The 27,966-nt window shown below is 35.2% G+C and overlaps 2 protein-coding genes across 11 annotated transcripts in view; both read left to right on the plus strand.

Annotated features, from left to right (window-relative positions):
* The window catches only part of LOC110464893 (protein FAM53A-like), a 47,587-nt gene extending 39,276 nt beyond the window's left edge, over positions 1-8,311 (plus strand). For all 10 annotated transcript variants that reach the window (XM_021520358.1, XM_021520362.1, XM_021520370.1 and 7 more), the window contains 2 exons: positions 2,539-2,598; positions 6,188-8,311. In XM_021520358.1, coding sequence (XP_021376033.1) covers positions 2,539-2,598; positions 6,188-6,499 — 372 coding nt within the window. In that variant the 3' untranslated portion in view covers positions 6,500-8,311. The remainder of the gene's footprint in view (positions 1-2,538; positions 2,599-6,187) is intronic.
* Positions 8,312-17,752: 9,441 nt separating this feature from the next.
* The window catches only part of LOC110464185 (uncharacterized protein C20orf194-like), a 141,745-nt gene continuing 131,531 nt past the window's right edge, over positions 17,753-27,966 (plus strand). The window contains exons 1-11 of the mRNA XM_021519265.1: positions 17,753-17,864; positions 18,111-18,196; positions 19,394-19,484; positions 20,421-20,449; positions 21,411-21,535; positions 23,200-23,296; positions 23,754-23,832; positions 24,834-24,861; positions 25,584-25,661; positions 26,217-26,275; positions 26,721-26,763. Coding sequence (XP_021374940.1) covers positions 17,791-17,864; positions 18,111-18,196; positions 19,394-19,484; positions 20,421-20,449; positions 21,411-21,535; positions 23,200-23,296; positions 23,754-23,832; positions 24,834-24,861; positions 25,584-25,661; positions 26,217-26,275; positions 26,721-26,763 — 789 coding nt within the window. The 5' untranslated portion in view covers positions 17,753-17,790. The remainder of the gene's footprint in view (positions 17,865-18,110; positions 18,197-19,393; positions 19,485-20,420; positions 20,450-21,410; positions 21,536-23,199; positions 23,297-23,753; positions 23,833-24,833; positions 24,862-25,583; positions 25,662-26,216; positions 26,276-26,720; positions 26,764-27,966) is intronic.

Consider the following 27,966-nt stretch of genomic DNA (forward strand, 5'->3'; position numbering starts at 1 on the left):
AAGTAAATTGTAAACATGAATGAAAATAAAATAAATACTTTCAGTGATAAAAGTTGCATTAAATAAATTAAAGCAGCTAGGGGCACAGGTACAAAAAAATGATATTTTATTACCCAAAGTGTTTACCAACTGAAGTTGTTCTCAGATACTTCCGTACAATTATATGTGATTTGAAGTGATGATAATGGACCTGTAATAAGTTAGATACAATAACAGAGAGTACTGTGTTTACCATGTAGTTAGTCCATCATTGCTGTTTCATTGTCCTCTAATAAGCCCATCCCCTACTTTAAGTCAGAGATTGTATTAGTTCACTTGGCTTTATTGAAGGATAAATACGATTTGTTTAGTAGTACATCTTACAAAGACTAACATAAGATTACCATTATTTAGCCAATTTTTGTGTTCAGTACCTTGTATTTCTGAAATATTGATATTTTATGATCATGTGCTGTAATGAAAGAAAATCTGCTGGTCACTTCGATAGCAAGCAAGTTCATAGAATTTATATATCCCCCCTTTTTAGGACGAGGTTATAGCTGTAGTCCATTGTTGAGGTTTGAAGTAGACACATACATTTGTGGGACTTGCTTGTGTATGATTTGTCGTAATTATTGAAATCTTGATTTTTTATCAGTTTCTTAGTGGGTTGTGAAAAAATTGCAAATATAGTGCCATTTCATTGAGGTCACTAGTCTGATTAAAGCTTTTTCAAGAAATTAAAAAACCAAAGTGGCACAGAATGGGTACTCTCATTTGAAAAGCAGTATCATTGTGGGACTCTTGGACCCTGTTGAGGGCAGTAATCATATAGTGTCCTGTGAGGAACCTTGGGCCCCTTGAGGGCAGTGTTGTCATGTATTTTCAGAATTTCGGGTCTCTGATAATTATTCATATGCACCACATCATCATGGTCTGGACACAATTAAGGACTAAAGTATTTTTAAATAAAGAAAGGCAGCAACAGAAACGTAGTTCTCTTTTTCAAAGTTTTAATAGCTTGAAGAATACAGTAATATGAACATAATTAGTATATATTGCCTTTCGAACAGGAATGTGAAGGTCAGTCATGATCATAGTCGTTTCAAACTACCTGTAAAGTAACCTGAAAGTCTGTGTCAGCTGTTTGTCACTTAAAGGTCAGCCGTGGCTCTGACCTCAAGGTCATCCAGCTCTTTACCTGGACAGAAAGTCAGACTATATCACTAAGTGGATTAGGATTTAATTTTGCTCTACAAGTCACCTGTGAGAATCCCAAATCCTTTCTCTCTAGCTATATCATGTGTATAATTTATGTTCACACAACGTTTTATCCTTGTTTGCTTAATTTAACATTATCATTTGTAACTTATTTTCTATCAAAGTGAAATAAAAAACAGGATGTCTGGTTCTAAGTTTTCAGTATATAGAGGTTCGCCAACAAGTGATGGTTGGGTTTCCTGTTTAACTCGAGTTAGTTATTAATTTTCAAATTGTATCAAGACACAAGGTTTGCTGAATGTGTTTTTACAATTTAAAAATTAACTAACAAGATTTAGATTAACATGATAATCAACCATCACCGGTTTAGGGACCACAATGTTCTGATGTTGTGTTTCTCTTGGAAATACATTATTCCTTTTTCTGAAAGGGGAAACAATTGCCTTGAAGCTAGATATGACGTCACAATGAAAGATGACGTCCCAAGTCATTGTTACTTGACGTCATAATTATAAGATGGGCCAATGAAATAATATTCAGGTGTTACTAATGGGTAACAAGAAGCGTTTACCAACACCTAACAGGTTTATCTAATGAATCGGGAGTGGGGAAACCTATAGTGGTTGTGGGAGAAACATAAATTACGAAATTGAGTCTAATTTGATTTTCAATATCATATGGGAATAGTGCCTTGGCTAGGAATCAAACCCATCAATATATGTTACTGAAACTCACTTTATTTTTGTGTTTTATATTTTATTTTACGAACAATGTCTGTATGTTTTATTCATGAATATTTAAACTCCTGATTTAGAGGATATGCATTTTAATGTTAATATCTATGGAATAAGGAAGATTTTAATTTGTGAGATTGAAGTAACTAACAGTATAAGCTATCCCAGTCCCTGGTCTACAATGGTTTGGAGGAACATTCCATCTAGACAACTAAGTCAGGAACAACAAACAAGTGATCGTGACTGGCTAGATCTTTTACCATTTTGTCATACTCCACTGGCTCCATATGAAGACATTATTATCACGTCTTCCACAGGACAATGGTGCTTATGACACATTTATATGTATCACAATGTTCTCTAAATATTTCCTGTTGCGATAGGAATATTGTGAGTTATAATTATAGTCAACTGTAATGCTTATTGTACTGAGTATAAGATAAGGGTATTTATGGTATGGCAGACTGCACCTCATTCTGATCTCAGAATTTTGTATGGGTTGACTGTTATTTACATATTAGTATTGAATAATTAATATTATGCGCTGTTAAAAGAAATCTACCGATTACATATATGATGCAGTGAAACTCTTTTCTGTTTACAGACGGCGTATCAACAAATACCCAGATCAGAGTCACTGTCGTCACGTCAGGGTCTCAAAGAGGTAACTATAATACATGGGTCCTACACATAGATCATTGTATTTTATGTACACAGCGTATTGTACACATGTTGTGCAAATGCATGGTACATAATGCTTATTACAGAATGAATTGTACACTATACATTTTACTTGATGAGTTGTAGAATGTGTTATGCGTCCCTGCAGGTAGGGCGTAAGAATTGTACCTGCTGCCCCCAATTGCATGATCGTAAGAGGCGACTACATTTGGGACCTTATCTCTTCTCTCCTTTCTAAATAACTTTCTTCTTCCTAAGGTCTCCTTTGACAATGCCTCACTTTTGGCCCTTTGTTGAGCGTTCGCCCCTGTGAGGAAGGCTTTGGGTTCTGTCCCCTGGCCGAGACATACCAAAGTCTTTAAAAATGGTAGTTTCTACTCCTGCTTAACGCTCAGCAAATTAGGAGTGGGACGACTGGTTCGCCCGTTGTCAGTATAATGTGACCGGGTGGGGCGTCCTGCTGGGTGTCTTCGGCAGTATGTCTCAGTGAGGTAGCACTATAAAGTCGGCATCAGTTCCGCGCTATCACAAGGAGACGAACACGAACATATCGCAGCCTCCCAAAATACACACACATACACTACACGCATGCATCTTGCACACAGGGGAGGCCGTCCTTAAATGACCTTAGCTGTTAATAGGACGGTAAACAAAATCAAACAAACAAACAAATTATGCGTTACACATTGTCTAGTACACAATCAATGACAATGTCTGTGTAAAACCCAATGCAGTAAATTACAGGGCCATAGAACATGTATTGTGAAATATATTTTTCTTGTGAAAAGGATTGTTGTGGTTTGTCACAAACTCTTCCTTGACCTTGATCTTCATATGAGGATCAATAAATACCTATCTGATGCCAGTGGGATTGATCCCAAGCTGTCAGCTCTTTGCTCAAGTTGTTAAAGTTTCCCTATAATTGTACTTCTATGCCTGATCTTAACATGTATCTTGTCTAGATCTAGAATCTGTTAGTTTGATCAGCTGGTATCTATTTATATACCATGATGAAATATATATAAACAGGTATGTATGCTTGCTGAACCTGGTGGATCTATATGTACACAATTTGTCAGTCTCGAAGTTCTCTGGGACCAAGTCACTTGCTTATAATGTTAATTGATCATTGCAAAAAGGATTTTTTCTATCAGTATAGCTATTGTTGTTGCTGCACAGAGAGTGTTATGTACCCTACCCTCTGTTCACCAGAGAAAGAGAATTAAAATATACTTGTTATTACACCATTATAAAAGAATTAACAGTGGTTATTGAATAATTTAGCAAGTGCTTTGTTTTGTCAAGTCCTGCCTCAGCGACTTTTAACATCTGGGTGTCTGGGGACGTGATGGTTCATTGTCATCTAGCAGCTGTGTCAGGCATCTCATTACCATGTACTCCCTAGGGAGGAGGCTTGTAGTCAGGGCCATGTTTTCCTAGCATTATATACAGTACCGTAGTTGTTATAGTGAGTACTCCTAGCATTGTATACAGTACCATAGTCGTTACAGTGAGTACTCCTAGCATTATATACAGTGCCGTAGTTGTTATAGTGAGTACTCCTAGCATTATATACAGTACCATAGTCGTTATAGTGAGTACTCCTAGCATTATATACAGTACTGTAGCTGTTATGGTGGGTACTCCTAGCATTATATACAGTACCATAGTCGTTATAGTGGGTACTCCTAGCATTATATACAGTACCGTAGCTGTTATAGTTGGTACTCCTAGCATTATATACAGTACTGTAGTTGTTATGGTGGGTACTCCTAGCATTATATACAGTATCGTAGTCGTTATAGTGGGTACTCCTAGCATTATATACAGTACCGTAGCTGTTATAGTGGGTACTCCTAGCATTATATTCATTACCGTAGTTGTTATAGTGGGTACTCCTAGCATTATTTACAGTACCGTAGTCATTATGGTGGGTACTCCTAGCATTATATACAGTACCGTTGTAGTTATAGTGGGTACTCCTAGCATTATATACAGTACTGTGGCTGTTATGGTGGGTACTCCTAGCATTATATACAGAACCGTAGTTGTTATAGTGAGTACTCCTAGCATTATATACCGTACCGTAGTCGTTATAGTGGGTACTCCTAGCATTATTTACAGTACAGTAGTCATTATTGTGATTACTCCTAGCATTATATACAGTACAGTAGTCGTTATAGTGGGTACTCCTAGCATTATATATAGTACCGTAGTTGTTATAGTGGGTACTCCTAGCATTATATACAGTACCGTAGCTGTTATAGTGGGTACTCCTAGCATTATATACAGTACCGTAGTCGTTATAGTGGATCTGCATGACTGCTGGTTTGGTCAAGGTCCCTGATATGTCAATTTGAAATATGTTTTTATGGGTTCAAGAATTTTTCAGTTCATACTATATAGTATACATGGAATGTGTATTGATGTTGGTATCAATAATTCAGAGTTTGATGGTTGCTCATGCAGATCACAGGGAACTTGGCTGTCAAACACAATAATCACACACCCTGGCTGCCACACACACAAATTCACACACCCTGGCTGCCACACAAAATTCACACATCCAGGCTGCTATACATACAAACAAAAACCACTTATCCTTGCCAGCATACAAATAAAAAAAATAGAAATTAAAAGTTAATTGTCTGTCAAAACCTAAAAATCTAAACTGTCATTGTAAAAACTGACAGACAGATTCCCCTATGATGATGATTCGGCCAAGCTTGGCAATACCAGTAGTTTCTGTAATTGGGAAGTCACAGATCAGCTTATTTAATGTCCTAGAATATTCGTGACAACACAGTATGAGGGCAAGAGATATAATTCATTTACTAGGCTTGGAAAACATGAATGTTTTCGAAAATTGTATTGTTTGACCTCCCTAGAGTTGATCAGCAGTATATTTATGTTATGGTTAGGAAATGATCCATATGCGGTATGACTGCTGGCCTGATTCAGAGATTGGCTGTATGCGAGACAAGGCTATCTGTTACCTTACCTTGGTATGGTGGGTATCTCGTACATAATTGTATAATGACAGTAATAAACAGACATACAAAGGACTTTTTACTGGAAACAGCTTCATCAGACTGGCGTGGCCTTTGTCAGCTGGTCTAGATCTGTCACAGAGTGTTAGACTTGCATCTCTCCTCACCTGTAAAGCCTAATTATCATTGTTTCCTGGCCTCCAACAAAATCACATGCTACTTCAATGTAACTTAGAGTACATGTCTTAATTTCCATGAACCCATCATTGAAGATCATAGGAATTTTATAATAAATGTATCGTTTAATTATTTCCGCCTTAAAATATGGTATATTGATTTTATAGTTGTTTTTTCTCACAAATGTTCCGTTGGTTTCCTATTCCGATGTGGAAACCATTCATAAAGAATATTTAGGTCATTCTGTCTGTGTGTTGCATGTATAGGAGAAATCAAAACCAGCAAGGTGAAGGTCGTCGTTAGTGATGGACGAGGTCACCACATCTAACCATGTACATTTATCTCTATTTCTAATCATTCATGAAAACAATCAATTTATGGGATGGTATTTTGATTTATTTGCAGAAGCGAGTTTCCAAATTCCACGAGGAGCTTGAGTCTGTAATGAGTCTGATGCCAATCGCAAGTTCTCCCATGGACACGGATCTGCCCATCAAACGGATGATGGCCGCTCGAAATAGTCCGATCAGCGAGATGGACAGTGGTCGCAGTGACAGTGCCGAGTTCTTGGACAGTGAAGCCAGTGACAGTCTGGGGGAGGGGCCTGTCAAGCTCCTGGGGGAGGGGTGTGAGGAATGTGAGGGTGGGGATGATGAGGTAGAGGAGATATTCACACTACAGGAGGACCTTGATCTGGAGCAGATAGAGAACCACTGATATTATACTTAAGTTACACTGATATCATACTTCTCAGAACATACATGGAAGTCATACTTCTAAGTAAATACACTTTTGTCATTTTTTTTAAGAACAGACTTGTATCATACGTATCAGAACACATTTACTTGGATCACAATTACATAACACACTTACTGATATCACAATTACATAACACACTTCCTGGTATCATAATTACATAACACACTTACTGGTATCACAATTACATAACACACTTACTGGTATTACAATTACATAACACACTTACTGGTATCACAATTGCATAACACACTTACTGGTATCACAATTACATAACACACTTACTGGTTTCACAATTACATAACACACTTACTGGTATCACAATTACATAACACATTTACTGGTATCACACTTACATAAGACACTTACTGGTTTCACAAATACATAACACACTTACCGGTATCACAATTACATAACACACTTACCTGTATCACAATTACATAACACACTTACTGGTATCACAATTACATAACACACTTACTGGTATCACAATTACATAACACTTCCCAGATTAGTATGTTTACATTGACAACTTTCTAGTACATGCTTACACTCATACCTCAGCCCGAAATATAGGTCACGGTGACATTGTCAGTCATAGACTTTCGTTTAGGTGAATAGCTGGTTATATGGACCTGCGAATTTTTTATTAACTGCAGAGACAAAGTCGAGATCAATATCACTTTTCAGATGCATATAACCAAAAACATGTATTCAGCAAAAATGAAAGTCTTTTATTGTTACATTTGATATGAAATTATGTTTTTAATCATCTAGCAAGATGGAACATCAAAAATTTATGCAGAAAAAAACCTGCATTTGATAGAGAGCACTGTTACAATTCAAGTGGTGTCATAAAGAGAGGATAGACTGCTACTTTAAAAATTGTACCCCTAAAATTTCATAATTAACTATTCCAACCTCTAAATAGGAGTTCAAATGTGTCTTCAGGGGTGAATGAGTTAACATCACAAATCACCGACCTCTACATGATTATGATACAAACAATGAGAATTACGATAAACTGTATCATATAATATTGATATTTTTCATGTGTGTCAAATCTTTTTCTCAATCTTGACCTAACCAATTTAGAACACTTGCCAACACACACTGATATTACATAATTATTTTACTGACAATTATTGACATTGTTCATTATTTTATAGAACACTAAAGTGTACACTGTATACCCAAATACCAAGGGTAAACCTACACACATTGGTCACAATACAAATGTTCTGTACATACAACATTGAAGTGTACACCCAACATCAAGGTAAACACGAACACAGATACAAGTTTGTTGTTGGTGTGACTACTGTGTAGTGAGGAGAGGTGTGATATACGTGATTATTTACATGTACATAGGCCAGCTACTGTCTCATCAACATGTAACTATACTGGACATATCACGCCCCTTTGTATTCATTATCGTCACTCTTACCCTCTACTCCCCAAAGATTTCCTACAAATCAGATCAAATCAAGGTAGGGAGACGAGGTATGTAATTTGATTCGCTGATTAAATTTCTAAGATGCCATGCCCCATAGAGTTGACAATGTTGTGAGTCCTAATTATAAATGCCAGTAACATATGTTGACACCTGTTTCCTACCCGTACATAAGCATGACTTTTTAAAGTAACATCTTTCCATCACCTCCGAAATACTTTGTATCTATATTTCTTTCAACGTCACATACACAAAAAAATATAGGGAACAGCTGATTTTGAAATAAACAGTCACATTTATAATTTAAATTGAAAGGAAAAAAATCAGAATGAAAGTAAAGGTTTGACATTTGTTTTAGATTGCTTTGAATTTTTAATATAAAACAATAATAAATGACATTTCCCTTACTTTACTTTTTACTGCAGCGATAGTTATGAATGTTGGTTGGTCAGTACCACTTTTGCAAGAACTTGCTAAAATATTACATGCTTGGTACATCGGTAACAGCAAATCCAGTCACACAGTGAAACGATTTTAGAGATGAGTAGATTTAAATATTAAATTGATTGGTTATTAGGCTTTCATGTTGAAGATTATGTGAGAAGAAGCTATTAGAAATGAGTTGATAACAGAAACATGTAACTTCAGTAATTGAGTAGTAAAGTTGGAAGAAATACTACGCGGTATAAGTATAATTACGCTACAAAACAAGACTGACTTTAGTGTGTCAGTCCTATGCTGACAGAAATGATAACCCCGTGTTAGATAGTTCACATTGATTCAGTATTAGGCAATGTATCGGTCATGTTTCTTGTGTCATCTGCAGAGTAGTGTAATGCCTCCATTGTAGTAGGCTGTTTTTATAGCACAGAGTCTGGTGTTGTCAACTCAGTGGTTTAAAATCTCACAACCACTTGATCAAATAGAACAATACACAACATCCACTAACTGACGTTGTCTGAGGTAGATATATGTTATGTTACACTGTATTACACTAACTGACGTTGTCTGAGGTAGATATATGTTACACTGTATTACACTAACTGACGTTGTCTGAGGTAGATATATGTTACACTGTATTACAAATGAAAAAACATTGCATATCATTGGATAATAGAACATGGGTAAATGTTTTACCAATATTTATTATCATTATAAAGTGTATGGTTTCCTTGGTGTGTAATATGTGATGATTTCCTCACAGTCAATGTAGGATAAAATATGTTGAAATGTAATGTCTCATTTGTGTTATTTAACTCCTAAACTTCAAACATATTCAACAGGGTCCAATATATTTATATATAATAATATATATTATTTATTCCAATGAAATTAAGCACATTTTTATCCAACTTTGATTGACAAGCACATGTGATATCTAAGGAGATAAGAACAATATGAAGAAGAACTACATAAAATAACGACATCAATAAGGTGATTATTGGTACTGCAACAATCAAATATGCAGTTGTGATGGATTTGTCATTTTAAGATCTATTGATTTTAAATGAAGTTGATGTTCTCCCAGATTATAGGGAAACATGTTTGGTTATACCAATGTTTCAGATGAGATTATTCATGAAATACAAAATATTTATGCGTGTACAGAAAAAGAAGTCAGATGCAGGGGAGGGGAGATAACTCCATTTTTTATAAAAAAATAAATAACCGAAGCTGTATATAATTTTAGCGCTGTTAGGCAAGGTTTCAGTACATGTTGCTTGTATAATCTTGTGTCAGTACTATTTATTGAAATATAATTCACATAGAAGAATAGAAACACACAACTCGTCTTATTCTGAGATTGTATAAATATTTTGATATTTTGTGTCAAACTAGTCTGTAAAAACTGACGAAACAACCCTTTTACTGTTGTTTTGCTCTCCATCCATTTCCATTGTAACTTTTAGCAATTGTGATGTAGGCAAGTGTTAACTTGCTAGCCCCACCTCTCAGTCAACATCATTGATTCTTTAACAGATGTAAATATACCTTATTAATCTGGAAAACACAATTTACTTAACGTGACACTTATATAATTAGAGATCTGGATCTGCGTGTTTATTAAACAGGAGATAAACAACTCTAATTATAAAGAACTGGAAGCAGAGCTTCATTAGAAATAAAGATATGTTCAGTCAAAATGTATGCAGTAATTTGAGTGTTTTAGGGAGATCAGTTTAATTCTTTGACTTAAAATTATATTTTCAGGTTTAATGAGTATGCAAATTTCACTGATTTTATTTTACCATACCCAGGTAATATTTAATAATTAATTTATTGAAATATGAAATGATTTGATCATGTGAACATTTTTCTTAGCATGAGACAAAGTGAGATGAGGGGGGTATTGACTGAGAGGGGGTAGTTTTCTGGTTCTGGTGTGTTGTCCCACGGCTTGTTGGTTCTGTTTACTCCCCAAGCTTGTTCCTGTGATCCCCGGGTTTTGTCTGTAACAGAACAAACACTGTGGTAGAATTTATGTATATCCATATTTTGAAGGCATGCCAGACCAATTTCTTGTATTCCTTTATTTCCGATTAATATCTTTTTATTCCTGGAATTCTCCTCAATAGAAATAAGGTTTGGATATGTGTTTGTATTGATTGCTGTTACATTAACCGTGAACAGTATTCACTGATCAAGTACATAACGTTTATATTTTGACATTCTCTTTAGTTTCTGCTGTATTTAATTCTATTGATTCTGATAAGGGTGATGCATCTTGTTATAGAAGTCAAGAGATCGTACATTCCTATAAAGGTTTCAATAAATGGCACAAGTGATAAATGGGTAGTTCAAAACTACTGTTCCCTGTATTTATATGTTGTCATACTAATGTTACAGTATTTCCTCCAGTAACTTAAATAGTTTCAATGCAGATAGTTAAATCATTTGATGATATAAAATGTCATGTTGGAGTTCTCCTGTACAGATCAGTAACATTTTGATTCTATGACAGGAAGTAGTCAAATAGTACTTGTAACACACTTCCTGCTTAAACAAGTCGACTTCCTGTATGGAACTGGCATGTGTATATGAAGTCCAATATTAAGACTTTAACATGAATTTAGAAGGTATTCATTTAACAATTTATATATATTTTTTGTGGATTATGTATGTTACCCTTGAAGTCCCATGTTGCTCTGATAAAAGATAAAACTACATTTTTGCTTCATCACCGTCCCATTGTAGCCTACGTATCATCCTCACGACAGAATTCCACTACACTCCCATATTATCAGCCATTTCCATTGCAACAGTTTAAAGTTTTCATGTGTCCACATTCATTCCTTGAGAATATTGTTTTGACTTTATATGTTTTGTGAAAGAAGATGTTGGACAGTACATGACATGGTATACTGATATACAGGAAGGTTGTTAAGATCTGTTAATGTTTACATTAAACAAAAGCAGTTTAAACACATTTTGTGGTAGTTATTTTTAGTTTTTTTACCCTCAACCATTTGATAACCAAACAAATATAATACATTGACTGTTTTTTAGTAATAAAGGGAGATAACCAACTGATTTAGAATTAAAGGGAGATAACCAACTGATTTACAAATAAAGGGAGATAACCAACTGTTTTACGAATGAAGAGATATTTTTAGTATTAAAGGGAGATAACCAAATGATTTAGAAATAAAGGGAGATAACCCACTGATTTACGAATAAAAGGATATAACCCAGATACAAAATGATGTTCCCTAATTATTACTCTGTGTGAAATGTAATAAACTAAACAGATTAACTAGGAAGGCTGTTTTGATTTATATGTAGCATCTATATAAGGAAGAAGAGAGGTTGTCATTTAGCGCACCATAAACCTGACAATAGCCAATCGTAAAAGATCAAATCATTATTTGTACTTGAATATTGTAAGACATCACTATTATATAGTTAGAGAGTACTGTAGCATAATACACCTATCTGATAGTAATAAATTTATATAGGCTTCACCTCCAATTTACCTCAAACTGTTAGTTCAACAGAATTGTAGTTTATTATAAAGTTTAATATTCTGTCTCCATCTGAATTTAAAGCCTAAAAAACGATTATTTTCTGTGAAAATTACATGTATATTGTTTTTGTAAGAGTACAAATAATGCAAGCTTTTACTTTGTTCAATAAGTATGACATTTTGTTCACTCACAAACACCTATCTAATTTAGACAGTTAAGTACATCTAAAGTTGCAGTGCATAATGTTTGAAATAATATTGTTCTAATTGAACTGTACCCGAGGAAGTATTTTATATTTTGTGTTCAAAAGTTTTTCCATATGAAATCATACTGGTATATTTGATACTGGTATTTTTCCTTATTTCCAATTGTTCATGAAATACTTTTTTCAAGATGTGTAATCTTTTCCTACCACAATGTGTCACTGCAAAGTACTATGTATATACAAGGTCTGTTTAGGATATTTCCTGTTCTAAGCTAGCTGTACTTTCAGATAGACTTGTTAGACAAGTAGGGAGAACAATGACTTGTATGTCAGACTGTATCAAACTATGTGTAATGTCTATTTAGTGTAATTATACATTTGAAACAAAGATATTGAAGTTAGTTTTAATGAATAAAAATTACAAATGAATTCTCATTATTGTGCTGTGTTATTACTATATTATTAATGAAACTGATAAATTACTGGAGCTCATTTATCTCATTATTGATACTAATACTGTCGTAAGTCCTATTGGTACTACTAGAGGGAAAATTATGCATTTGCAAGCAAGTACCCTTTGGGATGTTGCATACTGAAAAAGGATTTTCTGTCCGACTAAATACAGTTATGGCCCTTTATTCCCCGTGTACCACTTCAGATGTATGGCCCATGCATATCTCATGTGCTCTATCACCTACACTAGCCACTACTGTGCCAAAGGCTGTGACATTTCAGAAATTCTGAGTTCTGAATTTGGGGAAAAAAGGGAAGTGACATCAGTCTCTAAAATGTTGCTTTAAAGTCAAGAATATTACGTAATTTTCTTATCACAGACACCTCCAAGTCACTGTTATAAGACAATGGGTATATATAGGAATGGAATTACTAGTACACTGTTCAAGTGTCTCCGAGAGTGAATATAGAGCTTCCAAACTTGTTTCATACATGTACACGGAAAAGATACCATAAAGCACCCGGCCTGAAGTCTTCCACTAGCCATCGGTAGAATAGCGTCTTGGTACCCTTCTGGAATTCTGTTGCAGTCTGGCAACTTACTGACTGAGGGTGGATGGTTTGCGCAGTGGATAGTGCACTTGCCTTTCATCAAGGCGGCCAGGGTTCGACTCCCTGATCCGACGTGAAAAGGTATGGGGTCACCTGCCCAATCACGTGGGTTTCCCTCGTGTACTCTGGTTTCCTCCCACATTAAGACCCCATCCGGGCCAACAAAAGTGATTAATATAAGTTGTCAAAACTTGTTTCATAATTATTGTAAAATAAATAGTTTATTTTAAAAAAACCTTGCTGACTATGGAAACAAATCATCAGCTAGAATAAAGAACAGCCTTTCCGTGACCATGCACGTCTTCTGGCTGTCCAGTCGGCTGGTGACCTACACATACCATCTGTCAGCACAAGCATAAGACAATAGGACAGTACATGTGCCTTTGCGAATCTAGTGAATAGTTGGCATGTATGTCCTTGTTGTTCCAATCACATGCATAGTTGAAGGTCTGCTTCAGCAGGGAAGTAAACTGGAAGCCTTCTTTGTTCCAAATGTCATTCCATTTCAGCCTCTGTTGTCTCGCTTCTTTTCAATGTAACCAGCTGCCTGTTTCATTATTCCTACTACTTGGAACAGTCTCACAGCTCTTTCAATAAAACACAATTTCTCTAAATGCCTGTCTGTAGACCAATTTGACAATCCTAGTCCTTACCTATCTGGTGCCATTTCTTTGACAATGCCACCCTGCTGTACCCCAGCTTCTCTATTTGTATTTGGTAGCGCCGATAGACAACTTTGACATCTCTATTGTTGCACAATTGACTGTCTTCCTGTCAAGCAGCCACCAGTCTTTGGTGACCCGAGTGAAGAATTAGTTTTTGAATAGTTGATTTTTTGGTTGGTTCACTATATAACCCCTGTCATGATTTCAGGAATAGACTTTTCTTAGTGCTGGTACTGAAACTCGCTGTATCTCTCACTGGTGTTATAAAGTTCTGGGTGCTCAAGGCTTGTACCTCAACTATATGCAGTGTCAATCGTAGTAAACATGCATCATCATTGCCTCATCAAGCGTGTGACTTTGCCCTTGGACCACTCATGATTCGTAATGTCGTGTTGGGGTCAACACAGCACAGTCAGACTCAAGAATCAACCGCAAAAGACAGAGATACGCTATTCACAGGCCATCACACAGTCAGTGCTTCCTATTCCGGATGGTGAATCCTTTGGTGAAGAGGACATTTTTACAGTCTGAATGATAGGCATAGTTCAGTTCAGGTCGACACTGATGATGCTCCAATATAGGTATGCTCGCTCGTTTGGTGGGGTTTCTTCCTGCCGAGAGATTTTAAGGATGTACTCTTCTGAGGTTTCAATCACGTTCAAGTCTAATTTTGATCTGGTGTAACGGGATTTTGTAATATTTACAAATTATGATCAAGTTTTTTTTAGCAAACACGCATCTTAAAAATATGTCAAAAAACTAGATGCCTGTTGTTTGTAGATTTTTTTTTACAAGAATTTAAAAAAAATACCAATTTGGCGGCCATTTTGGAAATGTGTATTAATGTGTATTTCTTGCGCTTCAAAAAAGGCAAAAATTTCACCTTTTTTGACACTAGAATGATCACTTATAATATCGTTTAATATGATAAAAATAATATGCAACAAACTGGAAAATTATACATTATTGATATTTATTTTTTTAAATATTTAGCGTTACTGAAGCACTTTTGATTTTTGACCCCGAAAAAAGATAAATAAATAACACAAATGATAATTGGACACAAGAAAAAGAAGCACACAGACCCCCCATTTTTGTGGATGTTTTAGAAAGAGAAATACATTTTCTTTTAATTCATAAGATATTAAAAAAAGTTTAATAGGAGAACTTTTTATATCAAGCGTTTAATCTGAAAAAAATGGTAAAGAATTGAGTATTTTTTCATTAAAAAATTGGGAGTAGGGGTAACTTAAATCGAACACACGGACATATAGTTTTTTTTGCATTTTCTACTATGCCATTAACTCTTTTTTCCAAAAATCCATATAAGAAAAAAAGTTTAATACAGGATGTTTTTGACTTCTCGGAGGTGTGTACATCCTTAAGGAAGGCGGACATTTGTTAATTTCTTTGGATTGCACCGCATTTCCCAGTTCATTGTCCAACATTCAAAACTGTTGAGGTTGTCCTGGAGCGTTCATGCATTCTTCTCAGAACTTGTCGTTCGGTAGAGAGGAGAGTGTCATTAAAAAAATAGCGTCGGATGAGTTGTTGATATAACAGAAATATTAGGAGCAAATTAAAAGGACCGCCCATTGTGAAAAAAACTCCAGACAAGAAGGTTATCAGAGAGGATATCCCGGCTACAGAGGAACGGGCTGAGCCAATGGTGGGTATCCCCATACATGCCGTAATTTCGTAGCTCAAACAATAAATTATGATGAGGCTTGATGCCTAATGTCTTCGTGAAGACAAACGCTGTCAGTAGAAACACTGTTGCCTTGCCTTCTCAGAATGAGCTGCGTATCATAAGTAAAACCTGGTTTGAAACAATGCTTACTTAACTTTGTGTGAATTGAATGTGTTCGATGATTTTTTTATGACACACCTGTCCTCAACGCCAAGCAGTAATTTTCGGCACTTTGCATTTCTTGAAGATAAGATATTGTGCATGAATACGCAAAAGAAGTCTGACCAATCCTGTTGTAATGGCCAATCACATCGGAATAGTGTGGTATTCTTTTCATCAGTCTTTCTCGATTGTGTCATATATGTAAAAGATTTTTGCTTTCCGAAACTCACGCTTAGATTTACGTTGGAATGTTGAACCAATTACCAATTTGAAATAGGGTCTTTTCATGACAAGAATAATGTCTATATTTAATTTATTCATAATTCATCAGCTGTAGTGTTACAAGTCTGTAGGTTCTGAAAATCGCACTAACACACTCTTACAGCTATGATATCGTCCCCACCAGCACTCTCCATATCACAATACGAGGGAGAATGTCACGACTGGTAGTACGATAGCATGATCAATGACTCCTGAAATGCCAGTTGATGTCTTTGCTAACTTGAATCAGTCCTTAGTTATCTGATTTACACAAATATGCCAAAAAATGACTGATGCAAGTCTATTGTCCCCTTGAAATAGCCAGCCAAAAGTCACACGTGTGCCGACCAGGGGAACTGTGTCTACCGTAGCTTTATTATCGAATCATTATAGTTACTGTTGTAAAGTCAATACATTCTGAACGGCTGATAAAACATGTATGTCATATACCATGATTCTACTATTGTTACTTAGTTATCTGAAACATAAATCTTTCTTAGGCTGTTACTTCTTTCCCTAAACGTTCGAGTAAAATATGAATTCAATACCTCATTATAAATCAACTTGGCACGCCATAGACAATTGGTAAACCCGACGCGAATAAACCAAAGCAAGGTAATCGTGAAACATACCGTATTCCAGAAAGGTAAGTAGGCCTACTTACTGCACCACGTGTGGTTCCATCAAAGCGGATCCTGTATAATCAAGGAAACTGTTGACCGTCGAAGATCATAGACTTAACTGTTACACACAATATTATACTATACATGAAGACGCTTTATTTCAGAATTGTGTCACTGCATTCCTTATATAAAATCGGGAAAATGTCCAAGTAGGCGAGGTTTCAAATGCAATTTAGTGCTTAAAATTTATCGTAAACAGATATATTATTCAGGCTCATATAAAATTGATATTTTTCCCGAGCTCTTGGAAGAGAAGTTGCTTCCTACAGTTTTTATGAGTTGGCGAAAAACGGTCCGATTAGAGCTAAATCAAAGTTTTATTCACCACATATGTATAAATAAAACTAATTGTGAATGCGTTAACGTTATTCGTGCTTTCGTTTTTATAAATACAAAATGACAGTGTTTCGATTTGACACACTCTGTGAAACTCTATTATGAAGTGAAGGAATACAAATTATAAGATCATAATTTATCATTGGAAAAGACCGGGCTTATATAGTAAACAAATTAAAACAAAATGTCCTTGTATCTTTTCTTTAATAATAAGCCGGAAAGATGAAACTCACATGCAAACATTTACACATTTTCGTTTATCGCGATCCAAACGGGTGAACCGGTTGGACAAAAGTTGTTCGTTTATGAAATAAGGTCGGACCTAGTAAACTTCTGAGTGATGTTGCGTTTAGGTGAGCCTTAAAAAAAACCCTTGAAAGGCCCGCCTTAACTTTTACATGTCCGCCAGGATTTATAATTAAATGTGTTACATTAAAACATAGATGAACCGGTTGTTCCGCATAAACGAACAGCCTTAGTTGTTAGTCGTTATCTTTTTCGTCAATAACTTCGTGAGTGACAATCGGTAACTTTTCTACGATAATACAGATATGCTTATATCCATAAAAAATAATAAATGCAAAACTATCAATTCACAATATGTTATGTATTATAGTTAAGAAAACAAGAAGCAAAAGTATATTACAAATATTTAAGGTGTTGATTTGTTATTCATTTGCGACATCAAGTTGGCACATTTTATTTTGAACGTTTTAAGCGCTGTAAAAATTTAATGGCGACCGTTTTGTCTCTCTAAGGACGCTAAGATGTCAAGAACTTCGAAACGACCCTCTTCTGCTAGAAGAAACATAAAGATTGAAACATTTTCACCTTTCGTCAGGTTTGTAATAAAAAATGATCGTCATATATACCAATAATTATTGTTAAATGACGCAAACGAAAATGTTACTGAAAAGTGCATTTTATGGGGGGAATTCGAATTCAACGTTTTGAAGTACATCATGTGATTTGTCATTTAACATATGTAGCGATACGTTTTAATGCTACGAGTATTGGAGAAAGTGACAATCTGCTTGCTAAACAGTTGATATGTAATCGTTTATTCTGATGCATGTCTTTATTTCAGTGCAACTCGACTGAGAAATGTACAGAGTCTGCTGAAGGAGCAATCCAGGGATTCTGACAAACCGGACACTATTCTGTGTATAGCAGGTGTGTGGATGAGCTTTAGCCCATACTCTTTGGAGTAGCAGAAGATATATTTAATGTTATTTTGGTGCTATGACAAAGTAGCATATGACAATAAAACCACTGATTACTTGCAGTGCATACAGATTGATCCGGGTCGTTTCGCCTTAAACTCCATTCACACATTGGGTCGTTTCATCCTAAGGTTGTTCGCCCAATAATAATAATTTTATGAATGTATTTTTTTTTGACTGAAAAATATCAGTTTTAATGATTAAAAAACTTAATGTTTTCATGTTTTGTGAACAATTGTGATTTTGGAAGAATTTTATGCAAGTGAATGTCACATTGTATGTGCAGATCTGGTAAATTATACACAAATCTAATGAGTTAAACAACAAATAAGACTAAGGGAATATTACGAAAATTTCAAATGAGACTGTATTTAAGCCATACACAGCTAAACAAGACTAAAAAAGTTTCACCCTAAAAGTATTTTTGAGTGAAACAACCCAGTGCGAAACAACACAAGGTGAACAGCATTTAGGGCAAAACAACCTGACCTCCATATACAGACACACCAGAGTTAAACAGTGATCGAATAGAACAAATCCAGCGCAAGTTAAGACAGCTACATAAAGATTTAGCTTCAGCAGGTATACAGACAGTGCAATGGGTACAGTTACATTATGCTACATACACTTAAAATTCAATTCTCATGTAGAATATTCTACTATCATAATTATACCTCGTACTCCTTTTTTTTATTTTTTTATTAAAAAATGAAGTTCATTTAAACCATGTACAAACAAAGGATTTTCAGAGCACCTTTTTTTTTAAGCATGTTCTTGCAATTTTCCAGGTCCAGTATTTTTGAAAAAAGAGGGTCCAGATTTTTTTGATTTTTTTTGTTTTACGAATATTCCATTACTTTCAAGCAATGTTGCTTCCAGCGCTTTTCCGGATACTTCTCAAGCATTTATTTAAGATTTGACAATCAAAATGGCCCACCCATTGTCCTGCTAAACTTGAAGAAAATTACATGTTTTAGTATTGTTTTCTTGGTTTCTCCAGCATTTTGTTGACTCTTTATTATAATTTTGATGTGCATGCAAATGTTTAAAAGAAAGTTCGTAGTCCTGATATATTGATCACTGTTCTTAACAATGTATACACTTGCCAATAGAAAAAATTGACTGGCCAAATTCGCTTTATTTTCAGGAATTGACAGCAGATATAATGCAGGGAGTATAGAGCTTTTTAACTACCTCCTGTTTGGATTCTTTGAAACAAGAAAGGCAGAACTAGAGAAGTAAGTGAAACTGAGGTAGAACTTGGTGATGAACAGATGACACAACTCTAGCTCAAAGTTGTAACAAACTGCTGATATTTGTATCACATTCTGTAACAACACAGAACACAACTGTCTTATTTTATTAAAATTACAAAAAATCAAACAATTAAACCCTGGGCACAAAGTGAAGATATTTAATTAGAGCAAATATAAAAGCATTGTAAATAGGAGATATTTTATTTATTTTTTATATTTATTACAATAAAAAATACAGGTTTCCTTGACACACAAAGTAAAAGTGTATGGTCAATTTACTGTATAAAAGGATATGATAGTGGATTCAATACAGAGAACTTGATGGTGACTACCATTTACAAATCATTTATAAAGGGGTGAATCAAGCAATGATTGCCTCTGTATTGGGGAGAACTGTTCTTCATCAAAAGTCCAGCTCATGGATATCTGGATATGCGAGAATCTCTAACGATACAAGTTATAATATATAATACCATGTAAACACTATTGAACTGTAGAGAACCATACACACTCGTATAAAATACCTGATCTGCAAAAATATGAAATCCTATAAATGATATCCTGATGCTTGCTGCAAGTGATAAGTCACATACTGTGTTTAACATTCATGGACAGAAGGGAAATATAGAATATATTGGCAGATTGATTTTGACAAATAGTTGTGTACCGGTGAGTCAACCAAAAGTATATACATATGTATATAGTGTAATTAATGCCAAACTAAATAGCCAGTACATATTTGCTTACCTTATGATGTCACATTGCTAGCCTTTACTGGACATATCATACGGAAAATAAAAGTTTTCTTTTGCATTTCTTATTCTAATTCAAATTAGGAGTGAAAAATTCATGTTAAATTTTAACTTCCCAATTGAAATATAAAGTTAAATGTTATATTGGATGAATGTCGTTTTTCAGATCTGGTTTTGAGGAGGAAGTCATAGACGGTAAGTAATAATGGCCTCTGTGAATTAGTTAAAGTGTTATAATGATGTTCTGCACCATTACTGTATTTGTATATATGTCATCCCTGCAACTGACTTGGTGGCATGGGGCCGCGGTGGCAAAGTGGTTAAGGTGTCCAACATTCTGCTACCACTAGCCCTCCACCACTGGGTTGCAGGTTCGAGGCCTATGTGGGGCAGTTGCCAGGTACTGGTTGTAGGTCAGTGGTTTTTCTCCAGGAACTCCGGCTTTCCTCCACCACCAAAACCTGGCACGTCCTTAAATGACCATAGCTGTAATAGGACGTAAAACACAAACAAACAACTGACTTTGTATAAAATTAGTTGTGTTTTAGTCTTAGTTGTTCTTGTAAACAATATCAGGTTTTAGTGCTAACACTTAATCCTTGTAGACATGCTATGTTTTAGTATACAGTTAAAGTATGGGGTTGAGGGATATAGCAAGTTTCTGGTGTCCCGAGACCAGGTCTATTTCCCGAGGCGAAGCTAACATCCCTCAACCCCATACTTTAACCGTTTTATTATACTGATATATACACACTGGAGAGATAGTTTTAACTAGAAATTATTTGTAAACCATAAGCTGTAGATCACAATAGAGCCAAAAATGCTTCAAAGTTCGGTAGCAAGCTCCGCCCACCTCGCACGTCGGTTCCGTTTTCGGTAACAAGCTCCGCCCACCTCTCGCCTGATTGGCACGGCGGAAACCCCCGAGTGTAGGTGTGTTTTAGTTCCCAGACTAACACACAGGACTAAAATACAGTCAGGCAAAAGTGGGGATATATTCGATTTAACCAATTACTTTTATATAGAGTAAATAAAGTAGAGGTATAATAATGTTAGTTGTCATAGTCTTGTAATTTCGTAACTTCTATTAATTCATTAAAATCCTTATTTTTGTGTACAATGTGGATTTGAGTTTTCTTCGTGATTTGTTTTACAGATGTGGTATTTGTAATCAGACAGTATGAAGTAGATATTTACTGTAACCCCATCAACTACCATTACCTTCTTCCCTATGTCAGTCACTGGAGAAATGTCCGCTTCCACTGTGTCACAGAGAAACAGGCAAGTATACACTTGTGTTGGTGTCTATTTGGTCTGTAGTAATAGGGGAAGCACATGTGCAGCAAGCATGATTGACATGTAAAAAGATCTGTGCTGAAATTTGATTGAAGCTGATAATTTAGAAGTTGTCAAAGTGATGTGTTACTGTTAGGTTGTCAACGTAATATTTTACAAATTAACAATGAAACATAAACATAAAAAGTCCTGATTGTTTCTTACTGTGTTGACTAATGTTAATATGTTATGAGTGGTTTCACCAGTTTAACTAATGTTAATATGTTATGAGTGGTTTCACCAGTTTAACTAGTATTAATATGTTATCAGTGGTTTCACCAGTTTAACTAATATTAATATGTTATGAGTGGTTTCACCAGTTTAACTAATGTTAATATGTTATCAGTGGTTTCACCAGTTTAACTAATGTTAATTTGTTATCAGTGGTTTTTACCAGTTTAACTAATGTTAATATGTTATCAGTGGTTTCACCAGTTTACCTCATGTTAATATGTTACCAGTGGTTTCACCAGTGTAACTAATGTGAATAGGTTACCAGTGGTTTCACCAGTTTAACTAATGTTGATATGTTATCAGTGGTTTCACCGGTTTAACTAATGTTAATGTGTTACCAGTGGTTTCACCAGATTAACTAATGTTAATATGTTATCAGTGGTTTGACCAGTTTAACTAATGATAATTTGTTATCACTGGTTTCACCAGTTTAACTAATGTTAATATGGTATCAGTGGTTTCACCAGTTTAACTAATATTACTATGTTATCAGTGGTTTCACCAGTTTAACTAATGTTAATATGTTACCAGTGGTTTCACCACTTTAACTAATGTTAATATGTTACCAGTGGTTTCACCAGTGTAACTAATGTGAATAGGTTACCAGTGGTTTCACCAGTTTAACTAATGTTGATATGTTATCAGTGGTTTCACCGGTTTAACTAATGTTAATGTGTTACCAGTGGTTTCACCAGTTTAACTAATTTTAATATGTTATCAGTGGTTTCACCAGTTTAATTAATATTAATATGTTATCAGTGGTTTCACCAGTTTAACTAATGTTAATATGTTATCAGTGGTTTCACCGGTTTAACTAATGTTAATGTGTTACCAGTGGTTTCACCAGTTTAACTAATGTTAATATGTTATCAGTGGTTTCACCAGTTTAACTAATGATAATTTGTTATCACTGGTTTCACCAGTTTAACTAATGTTAATATGTTATCAGTGGTTTCACCAGTTTAACTAATGTTATTATGTTACCAGTGGTTTCACCAGTTTAACTAATGTTAATATGTATCAGTGGTTTCACCAGTTTAACTAATGATAATTTGTTATCAGTGGTTTCACCAGTTTAACTAATGTTAATATGTTACCAGTGGTTTCACCAGTTTAACTAATGTAAATATGTTATCAGTGGTTTCACCAGTTTAACTAATTAATGATAATTTGTTATCAGTGTTTTCACCAGTTTAACTAATGTTAATTTGTTATCAGTGGTTTCACCAGTTTAACTAATTAATGATAATTTGTTATCAGTGGTTGCACTGTATTTCGAAAAAGATGCTTCCTTTTAATGAAATAATAGGTCACCTTGGTGTTTTTGAGATGGCTTATATACAATAACTCTATATATTACTTTGTATAATGTACAGTATGAAGATGAAGAAGAGTCTGGTAACTTTAAAATCCAGTCATTTATAGAAATGGTGGCTGACAGCAAGATAGTTGGAATACCATTCAGTATTGCAGGTTAGTTTCATCATCACCTCTATCTATGTGAGATCATTGGATAAGGATGTAATCCTTTCCCGTCCTATTGTTCACATCAATGTCAAAAAAAATTGCAACCAGTATCTTGAAATAAATGGTTCTTTATTCCTTTCAAGTAATATTTATAAGAGAAATGTGAACTGTCATGGTCACACATTTTATTTAAATTGCTAGAAGTGAATAATTTCTTCTGAAATCTCTCTCATGTGAATACTTTGGATACCATGCATATTTTCAATACAGTACTAATTGCCAGTATTGTGAGTTTACAGTTACAGTGAAATATGAGTGAATATGAGTACAGCGAAATACAAGTGTTAACAGCTATATATATATATATAGTGTATCATTATTTTTGTATATGATGTGGATTAGGAATTACTATGTAAATTGGCTTAGAATTGTAACGATGTTCGTACTCTATGTGGTGTTCCAGGACAGCCACAAAGGTTTGACAAGATGTTAGTGGAGAAATGGCCCATTGTGCAGGCCTATGCTTTGGAGGACTTCGGAGGGTAAGACACTGTTAACCTAATGGCATTGCTGTTTGTTGGGAATTTTTGTTGTTGGATATATTTGATGACTGTAAACTAAGCTTATTTTCAAAAATCACCACATTTGAACCAACACACACTTGTCATAGTTCAACTCCCTGTTTACTTCAGTCAAGGTTATACGGCTAATTAGTCCCTGGTGTTCTGGCCATTCTATGACTAATTAGTCCCTGGTGTTCTGGCTATTCTATGACTAATTAGTCCCTGGTGTTCTGGCCATTCTATGACTAATTAGTCCCTGGTGTTCTGGCTATTCTATGACTAATTAGTCCCTGGTGTTCTGGCCATTCTATGACTAATTAGTCCCTGGTGTTCTGGCTATTCTATGACTAATTAGTCCCTGGTGTTCTGGCCATTCTATGACTAATTAGTCCCTGGTGTTCTGGCTATTCTATGACTAATTAGTCCCTGGTGTTCTGGCCATTCTATGACTAATTAGTCCCTGGTGTTCTGGCTATTCTATGACTAATTAGTCCCTGGTGTTCTGGCCATTCTATGACTAATTAGTCCCTGGTGTTCTGGCTATTCTATGACAATCTGTCCACCATTGGCAGAATCATTTCAAAGACAGCCATTGTTATATACTGCAATAACTTATAATGTTCAATTACACTTAACTTCATGATCTTAATGTCTGTCAGTAGTATTAATGTATATTTGAATTTACCTTTGGGAAGATACTTTTTCAACACTGGATATAATATATTCGCAGAAGATTTTTATTCACAAAAACATTATCTCCCTTGAAAATAGAGGGATTTACAGTAGTGTATTAGGGCAGTTGTTGTTATGGTGAAGCCATCCATTGGCTAGGTAGGGTTTGTGATGAACACATTGACATTCTCATTCCTCTTTTTCCGTTTTGTTGAATGATTTGTTATGACTGATTCAGAGATGAAGTAAAAGTAGAGTTGTGAGATAATTTCTGGGTAAAAATGATTTAAGTTTTTATTCTTTTTCAGGAAAGGATTTTTCACCCTGTCACATGAGGTAATACAATTTTATAGAACACTTGCTTCCTATGCCCAAAATAGAATAAACAATTAGTTTGTTAACTGTTGTGATGTCCTGAACTAAGACAGACAGTGCTGTTTTCGAATCTCTTAAAAACATAACATATTTTACCTCGTCCATGTGAGCTAAAATTATAACATGCACTAATCTGTGTGAGTTGAGATTATAGTCCATGTGGTTATAATTCATTGCTACTATGTAGAAGTGATACCACCATGTTTGTGTATTGTTAGAATGCTCACCTTTTTTTACCAGATTGGGAATTTGAGAAAAAATTGGCATAAGAGGGAATGAGGCTTGATTTTTGAAGTCATATCCTTTAAGAGGATAGTCTTTTAGGTCATATTTTAATTCAAAGCTCATAAAGGACAAATATGTTAACATTGACTTTTTCTGTTCATTAACGTCTTCATAGGAATATGAGGAATCATTATGCGTCAGAATAACAATTTTGAAAAAAAACACCTTCACAACTCTTTGATAGTTATTAACTAGCTAGGTATACTATGCCGTTTTTAAAAACTCCTTTATAGCTATTTTTGCGGTGTTTGTATTTATGACTGTTTTGATGTTTTATAAATAATAAAGCTTTTGTGAAATATTAGGACATACCTCATGATAGTATAATAAGGTTTTGTTAGAGTTCAGCAGAGAGGATATGACAGACTTGTTTATAGTGTGTCTATACTATACTACAGGTGGTGGATGTTAGTGAGGACCTACAGTCCCTGTACGCACAGATAGACCCAGTGTCACTAGAGAACACCATCACAGAGGTCAGTGTCCCAAAGCTAGGTCAGTCGCCAGCTCCCATACCTGTACCTTGTCCATCCCATAATTGTGGAAAGAATGTAATGCTGTGTTGCTGTCAAAACCTTTCTGATTTCAATCTTAAAATTCACAAGTAATGAGTAGGCACAGAGCTGACTGACTGTTCCTAAGATAGCTTTTCATAATTTCACATTTTTGATTTGCTGTAATGAGAGGTCTAGACTTCTGAATCAGAAACAGTGACACATTGCGATTACTTCACAGCTGAAATTTAATCAGCCTCTGTATTAGTCTGATCATCCAGTTTTCAGCAGTTACCGTTGTCATGCCTTGATGAAGGAATTCTAGACATTCCAATGGGAACGTGCTATTTTGTGTAAACAAAGTGCAATCGAAAGTGAAATAATTAGCAAAAAGATTCTTGTAAAAATTAAAAGCTCTTTAATATCATAATTTCTGTTTATGCTAATAAGTGAATATTTTATGTGTTTCTTCCTGACACTTTACATTGTAGTTTCAGAAAACTGAGTGGTTTATAATGGCTTGTGTTTCTATTACAGCAACTGCCACTGCTGGAGAGACAATGGACCAATATGATCAATACTGTGAATGTGGACCTGTAAGTAGAGTTATCTCTCTTGTCCCTTGGCCTCGTTTGGAAGTGATGTATGGCTGTGTAAATTGTAGAACTGCTCTCAAGCTGTAGTTAAACGCTGATGATATAGTAGATAATCGTAGACGACCGGTGTTTGTGATGGGCTAATGTCGGGAGACATTCAGCTCAGCCATACATAACATGTAGTGATCTGGAGGAGGCTATAGGAGGTATCACAGTCTGTTAGGGAACCGCTTATGGCATGCTCGCGACAATGCGTGACAAAAACTCTGTGTGTACAGGAAATAATTCAAATAGATAAAAACAAATTGAAGAGACAAGCGGATCATAAATTACTGCTGTGAATAATTGATTGATTTTCAAAATATCTCTACGAAATCAAATTTGAGAAATGTTAGCCTGATAATAAGAAATAATGTCTTTTTTATTTTTCTTCTTTCTTTTTAAGATCCAAAGATCCTAAAGCAATAACAGAAGAAAAGATCTGTGAGGTAAATGAAGTAATAATGAGATACAATCCACACTCATTTTATGTTTGCAGCAAATTTCTGCAAATTACAAAATACATGAAGCAGCATCATGGTATCATTATCAAATTTTGTTGGAGGCAAACTTAATACTCCCTGTTCTTAGAATGTCTAGTGCTAAATGTATTACAGCTTAAGTTGGATTCCTTGAAAAATAAACACGATTGTGTTTACTTTTACCACATGATTAAAAAGTTCCTTGTTTGGTGATATTGATCTGCTATGAATGATGTTGTACTGTAAGGTTGTCAAAGTGATGTTGTACTGTAAGGTTGTCAAAGTGATGTGTTCTATTAGGTTGTCAAAGTGTTGTTGTACTGTTAGGTTGTCAAAGTGTTGTTGCACTGTAAGGTTGTCAAAGTGATGGGTTCTATTAGGTTGTCAAAGTGTTTTTGCACTGTAAGGTTGTCAGAGTGATGTGTTCTATTAGGATGTCAAAGTGTTGTTGCACTGTGAGGTTGTCAAAGTGATGGGTTCTATTAGGTTGTCAAAGTGATTTTGTACTGCTGGGTTGTCATATTGATGTTGTCCTGTTAGGTTGTCAAAGTGTTGTTGCACTGTTAGGTTGTCAAATTGTTTTTGTACTGCTGGGTTGTCATATTGCTGTTGTACTGTTAGGTTCTCAAAGTGTTTTTGTACTATAAGGTTGTCATATTGACGTTGTACTGTTAGGTTGTAAAAGTGCTTTTGTACTGCTGGGTTGTCATATTGCTGTTGTACTGTTAGGTTCTCAAAGTGTTTTTGTACTGCTGGGTTGTCATATTGCTGTTGTACTGTTAGGTTCTCAAAGTGTTTTTGTACTGTAAGGTTGTCAAAGTGATGTTGTACTGTAAGGTTGTCAAAGTGATGTGTTCCATTAGGTTGTCAAAGTGATGTTGTTCTGTTAGGTCATCAAGTGATGTTGCACTGTAAGGTTGTCAAAATGATGTTGTACTGTAAGGTTGTCAAAGTGATGTTGTACTGTTAGGTTGTCAAAGTGTTTTTGTACTGCTGGGTTGTCATATTGATGTTGTACTGTTAGGTCATCAAGTGTCGTTGTACTGTTAGGTTGTCACAGTGATGTATTACTGATAGGTTGTCAAAGTGATGTTGTACTGTTAGGTTGTCAAAGTGTTGTTGTACTGTAAGGTTGTCAAAGTGTTGTTGTACTGTAAGGTTGTCAAAGTG

This window comes from Mizuhopecten yessoensis, unplaced genomic scaffold (genome assembly GCF_002113885.1).
Source record: "Mizuhopecten yessoensis strain PY_sf001 unplaced genomic scaffold, ASM211388v2 scaffold1539, whole genome shotgun sequence".
Lineage (NCBI taxonomy): Eukaryota > Metazoa > Mollusca > Bivalvia > Pectinida > Pectinidae > Mizuhopecten > Mizuhopecten yessoensis.